We start from the raw sequence: 14,719 nt of genomic DNA on the forward strand, positions 1-14,719 counted from the left end.
TGTTCATATTGATATGTTATAAGATTGTAAGTGAAGAAATCATCGTACTGATGTGAAATGTGATGACATGAAAGTTGTATAGTTAGCTAATTCATTGTGTTAGTTATGAATTAAGGTGATTTTACTATATTAGCTCATATGAATTTACTAAGCATACACAATGCTTACTCTGTTATGTGTTTTTTGCTTGTAGTTGTCTTTTACGAAACAAGGTGATCAGATCACTTCAGAGCTCACACTATCAAGCTTTCGATTCGGTAGTTTTTTTATCATTTTGGACTCAGTTATGTGGCATGTATATATGCAATGTTATGCTTATGTGTACTTACTTTGAATGATGTTGATTTTGGATCCAAAATGGTGAATGACATGAATCGCTATATGATATGGATGAATGTGTGCACTTTGGCTATATGTTTAGCAATAATAAAAGCTTATAGATGATCATATTGATAGTTAAATGGTTGTTTTAGAATGATGTAATCGATTAGTATCATAATTTGAATGGTTGATGAATGTATAATTTGTAATGTTATTGTTTTTTGAAATGGTTTAAGTAGAAGGAACGGTTTGGAATGATTTTGGCACCCTTGTTGTGATTTTGTGCCAAATGTGGCATATTGGGTAGATGTTCGGAATCAGATGAATAATATGTTTTGGCATGATTTTGGAAATGTTTTAAATAGTTTTGAATGATACTATAAGAAATTTTTTGACCTATTTGGATGATTGGATTGAAACAAGTACCAAATGGCCTTAAAATACCAAAAATAGGTTTCACGTTGTGACGTCATATGATGGTCGTCCCAATGAGAAAAGGCTTGTAATGTCACATTGAGGCGAGGAACTCCGTCGTCTTAACGAGGCTGAAACAGTGAGTGACATTGCGGCATTGAAGGTATTGACGTCGTAAAGTGATCCCTCACGTCACGATGTCATTCTGAACTTTTGAAATATTTGCAATCCGGTCCTTGTTCGATCTCAGGTTAACTTTAGAGTTCACGTAAGCTCGTATTAAGCTCAGGAAAGGTTTAAATTTATTCTGAATGGCTTATTCATGATAAATAATTATTTTTATTCGAATTATCCATTAAATGACTATAAATGTTCTATTTTGTACTGTAGCATTCTGTAGCTTAATCTTGGCGGTCGGGATGGGCTAAGGGTGTTACATTTGTAGTATGAGTTTTGATTATGTATTTGATGTGTTCATGAAGTAGAAAAAGAAAAGAAATGATGAAAATGTTGGAAATAAAGTGAAAGAGGTGACAAAAGTGAGGAAGAAAGAGAATTCAAGGCAAAATAGTGAAATTTTAACAAAAAAGAGGTGAGTACATCAAGAACCTTACCCTACTTAAAGTACGTGTGATTTTATTTAAATAGTTATACTAAACTTCTTAAAATTTAAGTCCATATATATGGAAATGTTAATGTTAATGTTTATTATGAAATTAATTAGAAAGAAGTGGATATATGAGCTTTGTTTTATTAACAAAGTGAACAGACTAAGTATAGTGAAATTAAAGTAAAAAGCACTAGATTGAAAAGTGTTCAAAGTTTATGTGTGAAATAAAATAATATGATAAAAGTTTAAATGAAGGGTTAAATGTGAGATTGAATACAAGTGATATAGGAGAGATATTATAGTGGATATATGTGAATTATGTGATGTTAAAAAAATAAATTGTAAAGTATTCAAAAAGTGATTAGGTGTATTAAGACTTTAAAATAACATATTTATGTGAAGCGATTATGGAAGTGAAATGTATGTTGAAGTGAGAATATTGTAACGCCCCAAAAATCCCTTATATATTTATTTTTGTATGTTTGTGATACAAATATATGTCTGCTTCAGTGGTTAAGTGTTCTGTGTGTGTGTGAGGTCTTAAGTTTAAGCTTTAGCTTGGGCAAATTTTTGGTTTTTAAATTAATAAACCTCTATCTCTAACCAGTTGGGTTATAAATAAATGTTGGTAAATATGACAAAAGGGTCTGTTGGTTTGGTGGTTAAGTGGTGAGTTGGTGTGCTAAAGGTCTTGTGTTTGAGTTTAGGCAGAAGTATTATTTTTGTTATTTGTGTCGTGAAGGAGTTTGGATTGCAGTCAAATGTTAAGAATTTGAGGTGTAGTAGGGAAGTGGTGGACGGTTTTGGGGGAGAGATTTTAGGGATTATGGTTTGAGAGGAGTGTTTTGGGGGATATGGGCATTATCTTAAGGAATTTTGGCCATAATAGAATTTTTGGCTGAAAAGTTTTCTTCCTCCTTTCTTTTTGTGTTCTGCCGATTTTCTACTCTCTATATTTTCTTCCTCCTTTTTGTTTTTAGCCGAAATATCCCCACTTGCTGCCATTTTTTTTTAAAAATTTGGTTCCCCTTTTTTGTTCCCAAATTTTTTATGTTAGTTTCCCTTCCCCTTAAGCCGACCATGCGTCATCTTGCTCCTCTTCTTGGCCGAATATTGCTAGGTGAGTTCTGTTTTGCCTTCTGTCCCCTTTCAACTTTGCACTTCCCTTCTCATCATTTTTTTCCTCTTATTGTCGTCACCCCCTCTATTTTGCCTCTTTTCAGTCTTGGATTCCCTTTTTCAATTCGTTCTCTCTTGCATTGCCAAATTACACTATGTCCTTTCGTCAGTTGGGTAAGTGATTTTGGTGTTTTGTTGTCTCGTTTTATAAGATACTGAATGAAGGGTTGTGTTTGATCTGTAAGTATGATTTAATTTAAGTTTGCAGTGTAATTCGACTAAAGGTATAACGAAAAGGTTTGTGACTCTCGTTTTAGGTGGAGACTAAGGGTTGGTTGGCGCGTCTTCAAGGAATTGAGGGTGCGGTTTCAATTGACTTCAGTAAGGGGGTTTCAATTGTTGATCGATTTTTAACTTCGTTAGGCTTTGATTGAATAACGAGTTAAGTAGTTGATTGAATGATGTTTTGGTTGAATCTATGTTTTGGAGTACTCGGAATGAGAGTTAACTTAAAACGAAAACAGGTGTGTAAACACAACACTGAAAATTAGTAATCGGAAAAAAGCCAAAAAGTGGGACTGTTGATGCCACACGGGCGTGTGGTCGCCCGTGCGGTAGGCCGTGTGACTGAACACAGGCGTGTGATCGACGAGGCTGGTTATGTGCGATACACGGGCTTGACCAAATTAAGTCGTGTGGCATGGGCGTGTGGGATTATTAGGCCAAGCTGTGTGATCCAGACAGCCAAGGCCATTTTTGGGTTGTGTGGGCCACACGGACGTATAGGTCCACACGGGAAAATGTCATGGGCTTGTAGGCCTATTTTCACTGTTTGATGGCTAAGGTTGCACGGGTCACCCGAGTCGACTGTGGACCTACTATAGGGTCAGTAAGCTTACCTAAACCCCTAATTGACTGAAATGACTGTATGATTGGTACGATTATATCCTACTAATTTGATACAGTATGCTATGATTTTATGCATGATATTATGTTATAGCATGTCATATTTGTATATTGCATTGCATTGGGGTGGGGGTTTATATTGTTCGGAGGAAGTGCAGTGAAAGGCCTCGAGCCTAATTTACTGGCAGTTCAGCTGCAAACCACTGCCTAGTGCCGCATTCGATACTTTTTGGAGTGTAAGGATGAGTGGGTTGATTATATCCCCACATAGAGTGTAGGGTTGGACAGAGTTGGAGTGTAGAGGCTGGTTAAGTAGGATTTGATGTTGCATATCTGTTATTGTACTAAATATGGATATTGTAATGGGTCAAGGCCCAAACGCATGACTTCTACTGTATTGTAATGGGCTAAAGCCCTAACTGAAATTGAAACTGTTACTGAAATAGGCTTAAGCCCAGATTATGATTGCTTTCTGTTCGCTTGTTTATAGGGGGATTACACACTGAGTTTTGAAAACTCACCCCTTCTGTTAATCTATACAGGTTTATTTGGGGTTTTTTTATCTGTAATAATGGCCGCTATGGATTTTTGTTTTAAATTTGGATTTAACACTTGTTTATGTTTTATATCTGCTAGAGGTAAATAAAACACGAGTTTTTAAAAAGAAATGCATGTGTTTTAGCAAAATACCCACAATGACACAAACTGTATTAAAAAGCTTCTACAATGTATAATGTTTTGCAAACTAACGATTGAATAAAAAAACACTATTTTAGGATTAACAAAAGATAACGACGAGCTCTAAACGGAAAATTTTTTAAGTAAAGTTATAGCTTTTTTTCAACCCGAGATTCGGTTTTCAAACACACTACCATGTGACATCCCCAGATTCGGCCATAATGTCTAGGCTGGGTTTGGGGTGTTGCAAATATAGTGATTATTGAATAATATAATAATAAGGACTAAATTGTAAAGTGTATAAAAATAACTATGTGAATTGAAATAAATACGTGAATGAGTTTAATTGAAATGTCTATATGAAAGTGAATCAAGTGCAAGTGTTGACGTTTTGATTATTGAAATTTATATCATTAAGGACCAAATTGGAAAGTGTGTAAAAGTTTCATTTGAAATTGAATTTATGAATGAATTTGATACAAATATTATTATCAATACCCATGTAGACAAGATTAGAACTTGTTATATGTCATTAGGAATTCTTTAGCGCGTTCATTAATTTAGCACTTCGGTGTTCGTGTTTTAACACTATTTGTGTTTATGATAATCTAGCACTTATGTACTCGTTTACTCCGTGATTACATTTTGTATATCCTTCTTGTTCACTCGAGTCTATAATGGGCAAAGTGAGTGGTATATAAAAGATAAATTTATGATGAAAGTATTGTAAGTGAAATTAGGTAAGATTGTAAGTGAAAATAAACATTTAATAATTATTTGGCTAAATTTAAATATATTATATTTAAAGTATTAACACATTAAATTTTGTAAAAGCAATGGTAAGTTTAAATTCTTGATGTACTTATTAAGTTATAGCATAGCTTAACGTGTTGTTGTTTAACGAATAAGTGAAAGATCGGATTAAAGCTTTTGTTTCAAATCACAACATCAATGCATCTCATCACATCACCAAGGCCTGAAATAGAGTATGAATTTGATATTTTGGTTATAGATAATGGCATGTACATAGGTTAATGCTAAGTATGCAAATAAGATTTTATATTTTATAACGTTTAGAAATGATTTGGAATGTTTAATGATAGTTGAGACTTGGTAGACGTTTCAGACATGTTTCGGGTAATCTGTCTCCAACGCCACGGCATTGGACATGTAGTTAGAGTAACCTGTTTTCGGTGTCGCGACATCAGTATCCTAGTGTCGTGACATTAACCCTGTATACCCCGTTTTACCTGAATAAGCCCTAATTGGGCCCCGTTTGTAACCAAACTTTAAAGAAAGCCTAGAAATTACTTGAATAACACCAAAAGAGTCTAATTATGTTAAAACAAAGTTTTAAAAATTGATGATCAAGTTGAGTAGTCTTAGAGTCCAAATATGACATCCCTTGCTCATGATGTAATAGTTCACTTCGGGTGAGGGGTGTTATACTATATGTAAGTTAATGAATACATGTGTACTCATGAAATTGGAAATTTAATTTATGTTTAGCCAAAATAACTCTTTTCGGATCTTTGCTGTAAAATGTTAGTAAATAAAAGAAATGATCCTTTGTGGAAACAATGAGAATCTTAAATGTGAAATTAAGGCCTGAGATGATCTTTAAGAAATATGCATGTATTAGGCGCTCAGGGTGCCAATATGTGTGTTTAGATACGAATGGTCTAAACAACCTTTGAATTTTTTAACTTTGATTATGTTTTTGTTTGATAAACTTAATATGCTAATAACCTTGAGTAAATTATTCTATTTATGATTTTAAGTGCCCTAGTAAACTTAGAGAAATAATTAGGATACAACTGTCGTGCCAATAGGGAATTATGTGTACCTAGAATTCAATATCTGGAAATTTGTATCCAAAGTTTTGTGTCTTCGGGCTTGCTCTTATAACATGCACTATATGTCACCTTTGGGCTTAGCATTTTGGTGCTCTCTTGGTGTGTTTGGTGGCTTGGCACTTGGTGTGTTTGGGAGGGACATGATTTAAGTATATTCATGACCTTAATAGAAGAGTTAAGAAAGAAATTTAATATTTGCATAATGTATCTAAGTTCATATTTGAACTCATATATCAATATATTAGTAGGCTAAGGCCAAAAAATATTTTTAAAATTAATTTTAGAAATTAATTATTTTTTTAATATTTGCTAATGTGGCATTTTATCATGTTAGTATGATGTAGACGTGGCCACCGTTCAATTGGTCTGTCAACCACGTCAATAAAACTTAACAATCAAATTTGATCAATATTAACAAAAATACTTGGTTGATTAACTTTTTATCTTTATAACCTCAATTAATTGTTAAATTTTGTTGAGAGCTTCATTTACTTTTTTTTTTATATTTTTGAGTTATTTTTACTAGTAAGCCTACAAATTTATACCAAAGGCCTTAAAATTAGAGGAGGGCCGGTTACCTTTCAAAAAAAAAAAAAAAGAGGAGGGCCAGTTGACATACATCTTTACTTTTTGTGGACCACCGTTGGATATGACAACTGACTAGAGACCGCGTTTTAAACATGGAATAGAAGAGGTCTCATTAAAACGTCGCCGTATAGCCACTTTCAATTTTCCTTAACGTCCACTCAAAAAAAAAACCAGCGCGTGAAAATCACGGAAGAACGGAAACATTATAAACGGGAAAGAATAAAAAAGAGAAACGAACAAACCAGCCGAACATCCCCATTCACCAGTAGTCGTGAGGCGCCAGAGGATCGATCTCCGGCGAATTTTCTCCGGCTACGAAATTCCTTGTACATTAATTACGCATTTTTATGTAGATTTAATTTTTTATAACTAATATTAATTGTACTTTTAAAGAATTCTTTAGATTTTTATAATAATGGGAGGGGGAACGCATCGTCCGACGATGGATCTGCTGCGATCGGAGCCAATGCAGTTGGTGCAACTCATAATCCCGATTGAGTCAGCTCATCGTTCCATTTCTTATCTCGGTGATCTCGGCTTCTTTCAATTCAAAGACGTTAGTTTCTTCCAATTTCTTGATTTTCTTTTTCGAATTTTTAATTATCGTTGAAAATCTTTAGATTTAATATGTTTTACGTTCGCCTATTTTCTTTTAAAAATATTGTTTCTTGCAGCTTAATTCAGAGAAGAGCCCTTTCCAGAGAACGTATGCTACACAGGTCAGCCTTTATATTTTACAATTTTAATTTATTTTCATGAGATTCTGCCCTCAAATGGCAGTTTTGAATCCTGATTTGAAATCTTCATTCTCAAAGAATGCACACATTTGAAATTAAAAGATAATTTTGCTGAAATTAGTGGAATTTTAGATAAGAAACTCTACCTAGATATAAATTCATAATGATCTTATAAATCTTCTAAATGCTTGGAGATTTATGCTAATTTTTAGTTAATTTTAGGAATTTTATTATACTTGAATATGTTTTTCTGTCATGCAGATCAAGAGATGCGGGGAAATGGCACGCAAGCTACGTTTCTTCAAGGAACAGATGGTGAAGGCTGGTTTATCACCCTCGACTAGATCTGCAATTAGTGATGATGTTGATTTAGATAACTTAGAGGTAATAATGGATACTTTCTATTTTAACAGTTTTATTTATTATATGGAAACACAACTTTATATGTGGTCTTTGTAGGTGAAACTTGGAGAGCTTGAAGCTGAATTGATGGAGATGAATGCAAATCATGAGAAGTTGCAACATAGTTACAATGAACTAATAGAATATAAGCTAGTTGTCCAGAAGGTATGCTAACATTTCATGCATTCTCTGGTTATTAAAGCAGTAGGAGTGATTAGTTATTTCCCTCTTTCTGTACAAAGGCTTATCACCTTTCTTTAGGCAGCAGGTGTGAAAATTTTTATTTCCCTGTTTCCATATAATTGGTTTATCACCTTGCTTTCTAGAAGAAGCCTTATGATTCTGTAATGATTGATTACGGTGGTAATGTTTTCCTATTTCAGGCTGGTGAGTTTTTTCACTCAGCTCAAAGCATGGCTGCAGCTAAGCAGAGAGAAGTCGAAGCTCAGCAAAGGGGTGAAGGATCCATTGACAGTCCATTATTATTGGAGCAAGTATAGTTTCAGCTTGGTCATTTTCTATATTAGTTTTATCTGATGCCTTTTATTCCTCTTTGCTGATGCTTAGGGTGTTTATTTTTGTAGGAAATGGTCACTGATCCATCAAAGCAAGTTAAGCTGGGATTTGTTAGTGGTCTTGTCCCAAGAGAGAAATCATTGGCTTTTGAAAGAATTCTATTTCGGGCTACCAGAGGGAATGTCTTCTTGAAGCAATCTGTACTTGAAGGTTCTGTGACTGATCCTGCATCTGGGGAGAAGGTTAATTCCTGCATTTACCATTGTAGATCCAGAATTTCTTAGTCATTCACTTACTTTTGTATTCATGCTTACTTTTGTTTAGTTCTTTCTTCACTCGTTAGATTTGTTTGTTTGACATTCGATTTGCAACTTGTGCCTATGAGTGTGTTTTACCGAAATCATCTCCTGTTAATCAAAGTTAAGAACCTTTTACCATTTTATTTGCAATTACAGGCTGAGAAAAATGTGTTTGTTGTCTTTTACTCTGGTGAAAGGGCGAGGAACAAAATTGTAAAAATTTGTGAAGCTTTTGGAGCAAACAGATATCCGTTCACAGAAGACCTAAGCAAACAATTTCAGATCATTACAGAGGTATGCTTTATACGATTGTGAAATTGCGGAGAATCAGGGATATCATTTAAATGGAATTTGAAGCTTAAGGATTCTGCAAGCAGTTTGTTGTTACTTTCACTTTTTGTTTATATGTATCTCTTTTGTTTTCTCTCTCTCTCTCTCTCTAGTTGTTTCAGTTTGAAAGGGATTGGGGTTGAAACAATTATGATGTAATGGAAACCATCAATCAGTATAAATCTATATCTGCCCTTGCTCATTGAGAGGTTTTTTTAATTTGTCTGTTGGCCTGCATTGATTTTTTTTACTTTATTTTAATTCTTGTAGAAGTTTAAATAATATTGTTGTCTTTGGTTAACAGAATAGAACGCAGAGCCAATTCTAAAGTTGTGCCGAAACAAAAATAAGCACATTGAGAAGGGGTAGTGTTGTTGGAAGGAAACTATTTATATTATAATAATTGAAGATGATAATAAGTTAATGATATGCATAGATCCTGAACATAGTAGCATTCAAAAGTTGCACTTTTCTCTATCTCTCTCTCCAATGTTTGAACATAATGCCAAATCATTGCTCTAACCTTTCATGTGAACATTTTAAAAGTTATTAGATTTTTTGCGTACTTTTATCATTTTAATGTGTGTATGAAATGGGTATCTGGGTGTTAAGTTCTTGTCAGATAGGCTGAATTTTTAACCCCTCTTATATGCAGGTGTCTGGAAGACTTGAAGAGCTTAAAACTACTATAGATGTTGGACTTGTGCACCAGACCAACTTGTTACAGACAATTGCCTATCACTTTGAGCAGTGGAGCCATTTGGTTTGTTGAAATTGATTTTATTCCTTCTTTTCTTTAAAGCATATGCTTCTATCTATGTTTGAATTTCGTATCCGTACGATTGCATGTCAGTTTCTGTGGCTGGATTTAACCTAAGAGGTGGCAGAATGAACCCCAAAATCTGACCAAAATACCAAACCCTAGATATTTTGAACCTGAAATGATTGGAACCCAAAATGGCCTAACACAAAACTGCTCAAACTTGCAGTTTGCCTCCTCTATTTAACCTTATTAAGTTCCTTTGAACTCTATGTTTTCTAAACTCACTGAACGTTTTTCTAATTTATGTAGGTGAAGAAAGAAAAATCCATTTATCACACTTTGAGCATGCTCAGCATAGATGTTACAAAAAAATGTCTTGTTGCAGAAGGTTGGTGCCCTGTTTTTGCAACAAACAAGGTCAGTTTTTTGAACCTGTAATCCTTTCTTCTCTGCTGCATGGTATTCCTGCTTAATTGCAATTATAAAGTTGAAAAATGATTATCTACCCTTGATTTTGCAGATTCAAAATGTGTTACAGCGGGCAACTGTTGACAGCAACTCACAAATTGGGACCATATTTCATATTCTCCAGACAAAGGAATCTCCTCCTACCTATTTCCACACCAACAAATTTACTTCTGCTTTCCAAGAAATCGTGGATGCATATGGGTTAGTCAATTTGATAGTTGCTGCTATTGCATTCAAGAAGATAAGCTGGCTCTGTGGAATTCACAATATCTTGGTTCTGGCAATCCATGTCCCTAAAGTCTCAAAAGAGATATTTTCTTCTTAGTTTAGACATTCTATTGCTATTGCATATTTACTTGGGTTGTTAAAATGCCATTTCTAAACCAAATTATCATGGAAAAGAACTGACCTGAGTTAATATTATTGCAGGATTGCGAAGTATCAAGAAGCAAATCCTGGTGTATTCACAATCATCACATTCCCTTTCCTTTTTGCTGTTATGTTTGGTGACTGGGGCCATGGTATATGCCTGTTTTTGGCAACATCATATTTCATAATCAAAGAAAAAAAGTTTTCTAGTCAGGTAACTTGTGAATAGCTTCCTGGTAATTTTGGCAATGTGCTTCATGTTCTTGGTAATTGTACTGTTTCTTGTACTTATTTTATTTTTATTTTCTTTTAACCTAAAACAGAAACTTGGAGACATCACTGAGATGATTTTTGGTGGTCGCTATGTTATTATGATGATGGCATTATTCTCAATCTACACAGGATTGATATACAATGAATTTTTTTCGGTCCCATTTGAACTGTTTGGGCCCTCTGCTTATGGATGTCGTGATCCTGCTTGCAGGTAGGTACTTGTCTGTATGATTGGAGTATACAGAGAGAACCTGAAAATTTTTTGTCCTTCCTTTCTGTATTACTTACATTCATCTCTTTGCTTTGCAGAGATGCTTCTACAGCAGGCTTAGTAAAAGTACGTGCCACTTATCCTTTTGGTGTGGATCCTAAGTGGCATGGTACTCGGAGTGAGCTACCATTTCTCAACTCACTGAAGATGAAGATGTCAATTTTGCTTGGAGTAGCTCAGATGAATCTTGGAATCATTTTGAGTTACTTCAATGCAAAGTTTTCGGGAAATGAACTCAACATTCGGTGAGTCACAACAATTGCATTTCTAGAGTACTTGGCAAAATACTTATCTCAGTTTAAATACAAAGAAATTGTTTAGCCAAAGAAAAAAAAATTGAAACTGAAAAGAGGTTACTTGTGAAGAACATACCTGTGTCTCAGTGTGCCCTGGCACATCGAGCAAAGCTTTTTTGTTAATTATATCATTGGTTTTTCTTTTGAAAATGTGTTTTTGTTTGTTGCCTTAACAAAAATATAGTGATTTTGACTAATGTGTTTATTCAATAAATTGAAACACTGTTTAGGTACCAATTCCTTCCCCAAATGATCTTTCTGAACAGTCTGTTCGGATACTTGTCACTCCTCATAGTTGTGAAATGGTGCATTGGTTCTCAAGCTGATCTTTATCACGTGATGATATACATGTTCTTGAGTCCTACAGATGATCTTGGTGAAAATCAACTTTTCTTTGGTCAGAAGTTTCTCCAGGTTTAGTTCTGTATTCCTAACTTTGCGAATGTTTTCTCTTGCATTATTTGACATCAGATTTATGGAGTTTGTGCTTTTTGACAGATTGTATTACTGCTAGCAGCTCTAGTTGCTGTACCGTGGATGTTATTTCCAAAGCCTTTTCTTTTAAAGAAGCAACATGAGGAAGTATGTGGACAGCACTTTCTGTTTTTTCCACTATAAACTATATCTTTCATTGTATAGCCCATACTTTATAAAATTTAACTGGTTTCCATTCTTTTATCAAATGCTTTAATATATAATTTCTTATTGATGTAGAGGCACCGTGGTCAATCTTATGCGCTATTAGAAAATAGCCTCGATGAGTCTGATGAAATGGAAGTACGTCATGGTTCCAGTAGCCATGAAGAGTTTGAGTTCAGTGAGGTCTTTGTTCACCAACTTATACACACTATCGAATTTGTGCTTGGAGCAGTGTCAAATACAGCTTCATATCTGCGTTTATGGGCTCTTAGGTAGGTTCTAACCACTTGAAACCTTCAAGTCCCTTGCAAAGAAAGGCCTCTTGACTGCATCTGATTTCTTTGATTTTACATTTTACAGCCTAGCCCATTCAGAGTTGTCAAGTGTATTTTATGACAAGGTTTTACTTTTGGCCTGGGGGTGAGTACTGAGTAGTCTACTTTTCTCCTCAAAACATTTTCTCTTGCATTAGTAAGTATTTTGAATTTAATTCAAAAGGACTGATTATTATCATTTGCTTTTCTCTTTTGCAGATTCAACAATATCTTCATTCTTATCATCGGTATATTTGTATTTATATGCGCAACAGTTGGTGTGTTACTAGTGATGGAAACCCTCAGCGCATTCTTACACGCTTTGAGGCTTCATTGGGTTGAGTTTCAGAGTAAGTTCTACGAAGGAGACGGTTATAAATTTCAGCCATTTTCATTTGCATCACTTGATGCCGAAGATGAATGAAAGAACAAACACAAAGTAGGATTAAAAAATTCATTCCCTTGGCCCTATAGGTAGGGATTTAAACTCATATTTTAGATGTTCTGTATATGAAGTGGTGAACTTGTTTGTTGGGATTAGAGAAGACAAAGGCTTTGTTCACGTTCCCCCCGCTAGTCAAAGTTGTAATTTGTTAACATAGCCATTGTGTTTCCTCATTGGTGATTGTTGTATTTGTCTGTTAATTGGAATAAATGAATAATTTTGTGACACTTTTCTTTTTCTTTTATTGTATCATGCAATGTAATTTAACAGTCGATTGATAGAGTTTTTTTTCTCTTTTTATTCTTTGAAGACAATGAGCAAAATCAGTGATATTTATTTGTTTGTACAAGAACCAAACATGATACCCACAATTAGCATGAACCTGCAAATATTATGCAATAATCAAATTAATGTTTGGATCCAGCCATTGGTCCGCCCCATACAAGTAACCATATGAATGCGATGTATATATATATATATTTTTGGTAAATGTAGAAAATCACTGGTATTTAAACTGTAATTCTTCTAGGCACTACAAAACCATCTAAATCTTTATGTAGAATTTGAAAATTTGCATAAGGTGGCTGTGGGAAGACACTAAAACTCAGTTCCAAATTAAAGGTCATGGTTGCCATACTATCTGCTAGTCGATTTCCATCACGAAACACATGTTTGAGATCAATATCCCAATCACCAACAATTATTCTTTTGATATTTCGTAGAACAGCACTGTCGTAATCCATCTCACCCTTTTCACGAACAAGGTCTAATGTTGCCAAGCTGTTTGTTTCTAAGATCACTCATCTTGCCTCCAGCTCGAGTTGTCTAGCACTATCTGTGTTCACTTTGAGCCATCCTGATTTAGTGCGCTACCAACAAATATGCTACAATATCTCCTCTTTTCCCCTGTTATCTTTTCCATTTGTAGCTTGAGTCGCATCACAAAACTCTCGACTTAAACGCCTTGCCTTGTCCAGCGTGCTTTCCCACTCACAAAAATTATCATTGAAGATAACTTGATTTCTTCGCAGCAATAGGCTCTAGCTTGCAACCCCAAAAAACACCTCCCAGTTTTCATCATTCAGAGTAAAGTATTCCGACCTTGATAAGTTTACATGAACCCAATCAGCTAAGTTAAGGCCTAAGAATTCATTCAATTTGCCTCTCTTCACCACTCAACTCCAAAGGTCAGTCGTTGGCAAACATTTTCGCAAAACATGATCTATGTTCTCCAATCTGGCTCCACATTGATTACACGAAGGCTCTATTGTAATATGTCGTCTCTATCGTTCCACATTCGTTAGCAATTTTCATGAACTACAAGCCAAAGAAATACTCTCACTCGCTGTGGCCCCCTAATCTTCCAAATCACCTGCCACCTCTTATAAATTTCTCGATCAAATTCCTAGCTCAACAATTCATATGACGACATAGAAGTGAAGACAGTTCCTTTGTTTCATTTCCAACCAGGTTTATCCTCAAAATCATCATTCGCCATAGGTTGTTTAACTGCAGTTATATATGCAATAGAGGATGATGGCAACATGGTTTTTAAGACATCCATATCCCATTCTCCTTTATTGTTAATCATACTACAAACTAGCACAGTTTCATTGGGTAGCAAATCTGGATTCAAACATAACATATTCAATTTCCCATGATTTTTTATTCATTCATCTCTCCAAAAATCAACCACCTTACCATTTCCAACATTCCAAATTACACCATCCCTGACAGCTTCCCAGACTTTACTCATTCCTTTCCATAGCAAATCTGGATTCGAACATACCATATTCAATTTCCCATGATTTTTTATACCAAAGACTTTCCTCCCGGGTTAAAACCGTGTTTAGTTCCATCTTAAGGTCCCTCTCCAAATCAATTAGTGCATTAGATGGTGCTTTCTCTAAAGCTGTCTCCACCCCACTTATTCGAGCTAATAGTTTCTTCTTACAATAATTAATATTACCAAAATAGAGGTGTTCCACTCCTTTGCTATTATAGTAAACCTCTTTATGTTATAACGTATATCTTTGTCATGTGACCAGGCTTCTTTTAACATCTCTTGGAAGCCTGAATGTTGTTGCCATGCATCAATAAACCGG

At 34.9% G+C, this 14,719-nt stretch overlaps 1 protein-coding gene across 2 annotated transcripts; it reads left to right on the forward strand.

Moving 5' to 3' along the window:
* The first annotated feature begins 6,674 nt into the window (after positions 1 to 6,674).
* Positions 6,675 to 12,841, forward strand: LOC107922140 (V-type proton ATPase subunit a3). Of its 2 annotated transcripts, XM_016852007.2 has the most exons (19): positions 6,686 to 6,818; positions 6,896 to 7,048; positions 7,167 to 7,211; positions 7,491 to 7,613; positions 7,689 to 7,796; positions 8,015 to 8,125; positions 8,216 to 8,389; positions 8,603 to 8,740; positions 9,432 to 9,539; positions 9,849 to 9,956; positions 10,060 to 10,208; positions 10,437 to 10,590; positions 10,700 to 10,860; positions 10,959 to 11,165; positions 11,447 to 11,630; positions 11,715 to 11,798; positions 11,931 to 12,127; positions 12,216 to 12,275; positions 12,389 to 12,841. In XM_016852007.2, exons 2-19 carry the CDS (start codon positions 6,908 to 6,910, stop codon positions 12,591 to 12,593), a joined length of 2,457 nt encoding a protein of 818 aa, XP_016707496.1. In that variant the 5' UTR covers positions 6,686 to 6,818; positions 6,896 to 6,907; the 3' UTR covers positions 12,594 to 12,841. The 2 variants fall into 2 exon arrangements, with proteins under 2 accessions (XP_016707495.1, XP_016707496.1); XM_016852006.2 differs by having other exon boundaries at positions 6,675 to 7,048.
* The last annotated feature ends 1,878 nt before the right edge of the window (positions 12,842 to 14,719 follow it).

This window comes from Gossypium hirsutum, chromosome D01, assembly GCF_007990345.1.
Source record: "Gossypium hirsutum isolate 1008001.06 chromosome D01, Gossypium_hirsutum_v2.1, whole genome shotgun sequence".
Taxonomy (NCBI): Eukaryota; Viridiplantae; Streptophyta; class Magnoliopsida; order Malvales; family Malvaceae; genus Gossypium; species Gossypium hirsutum.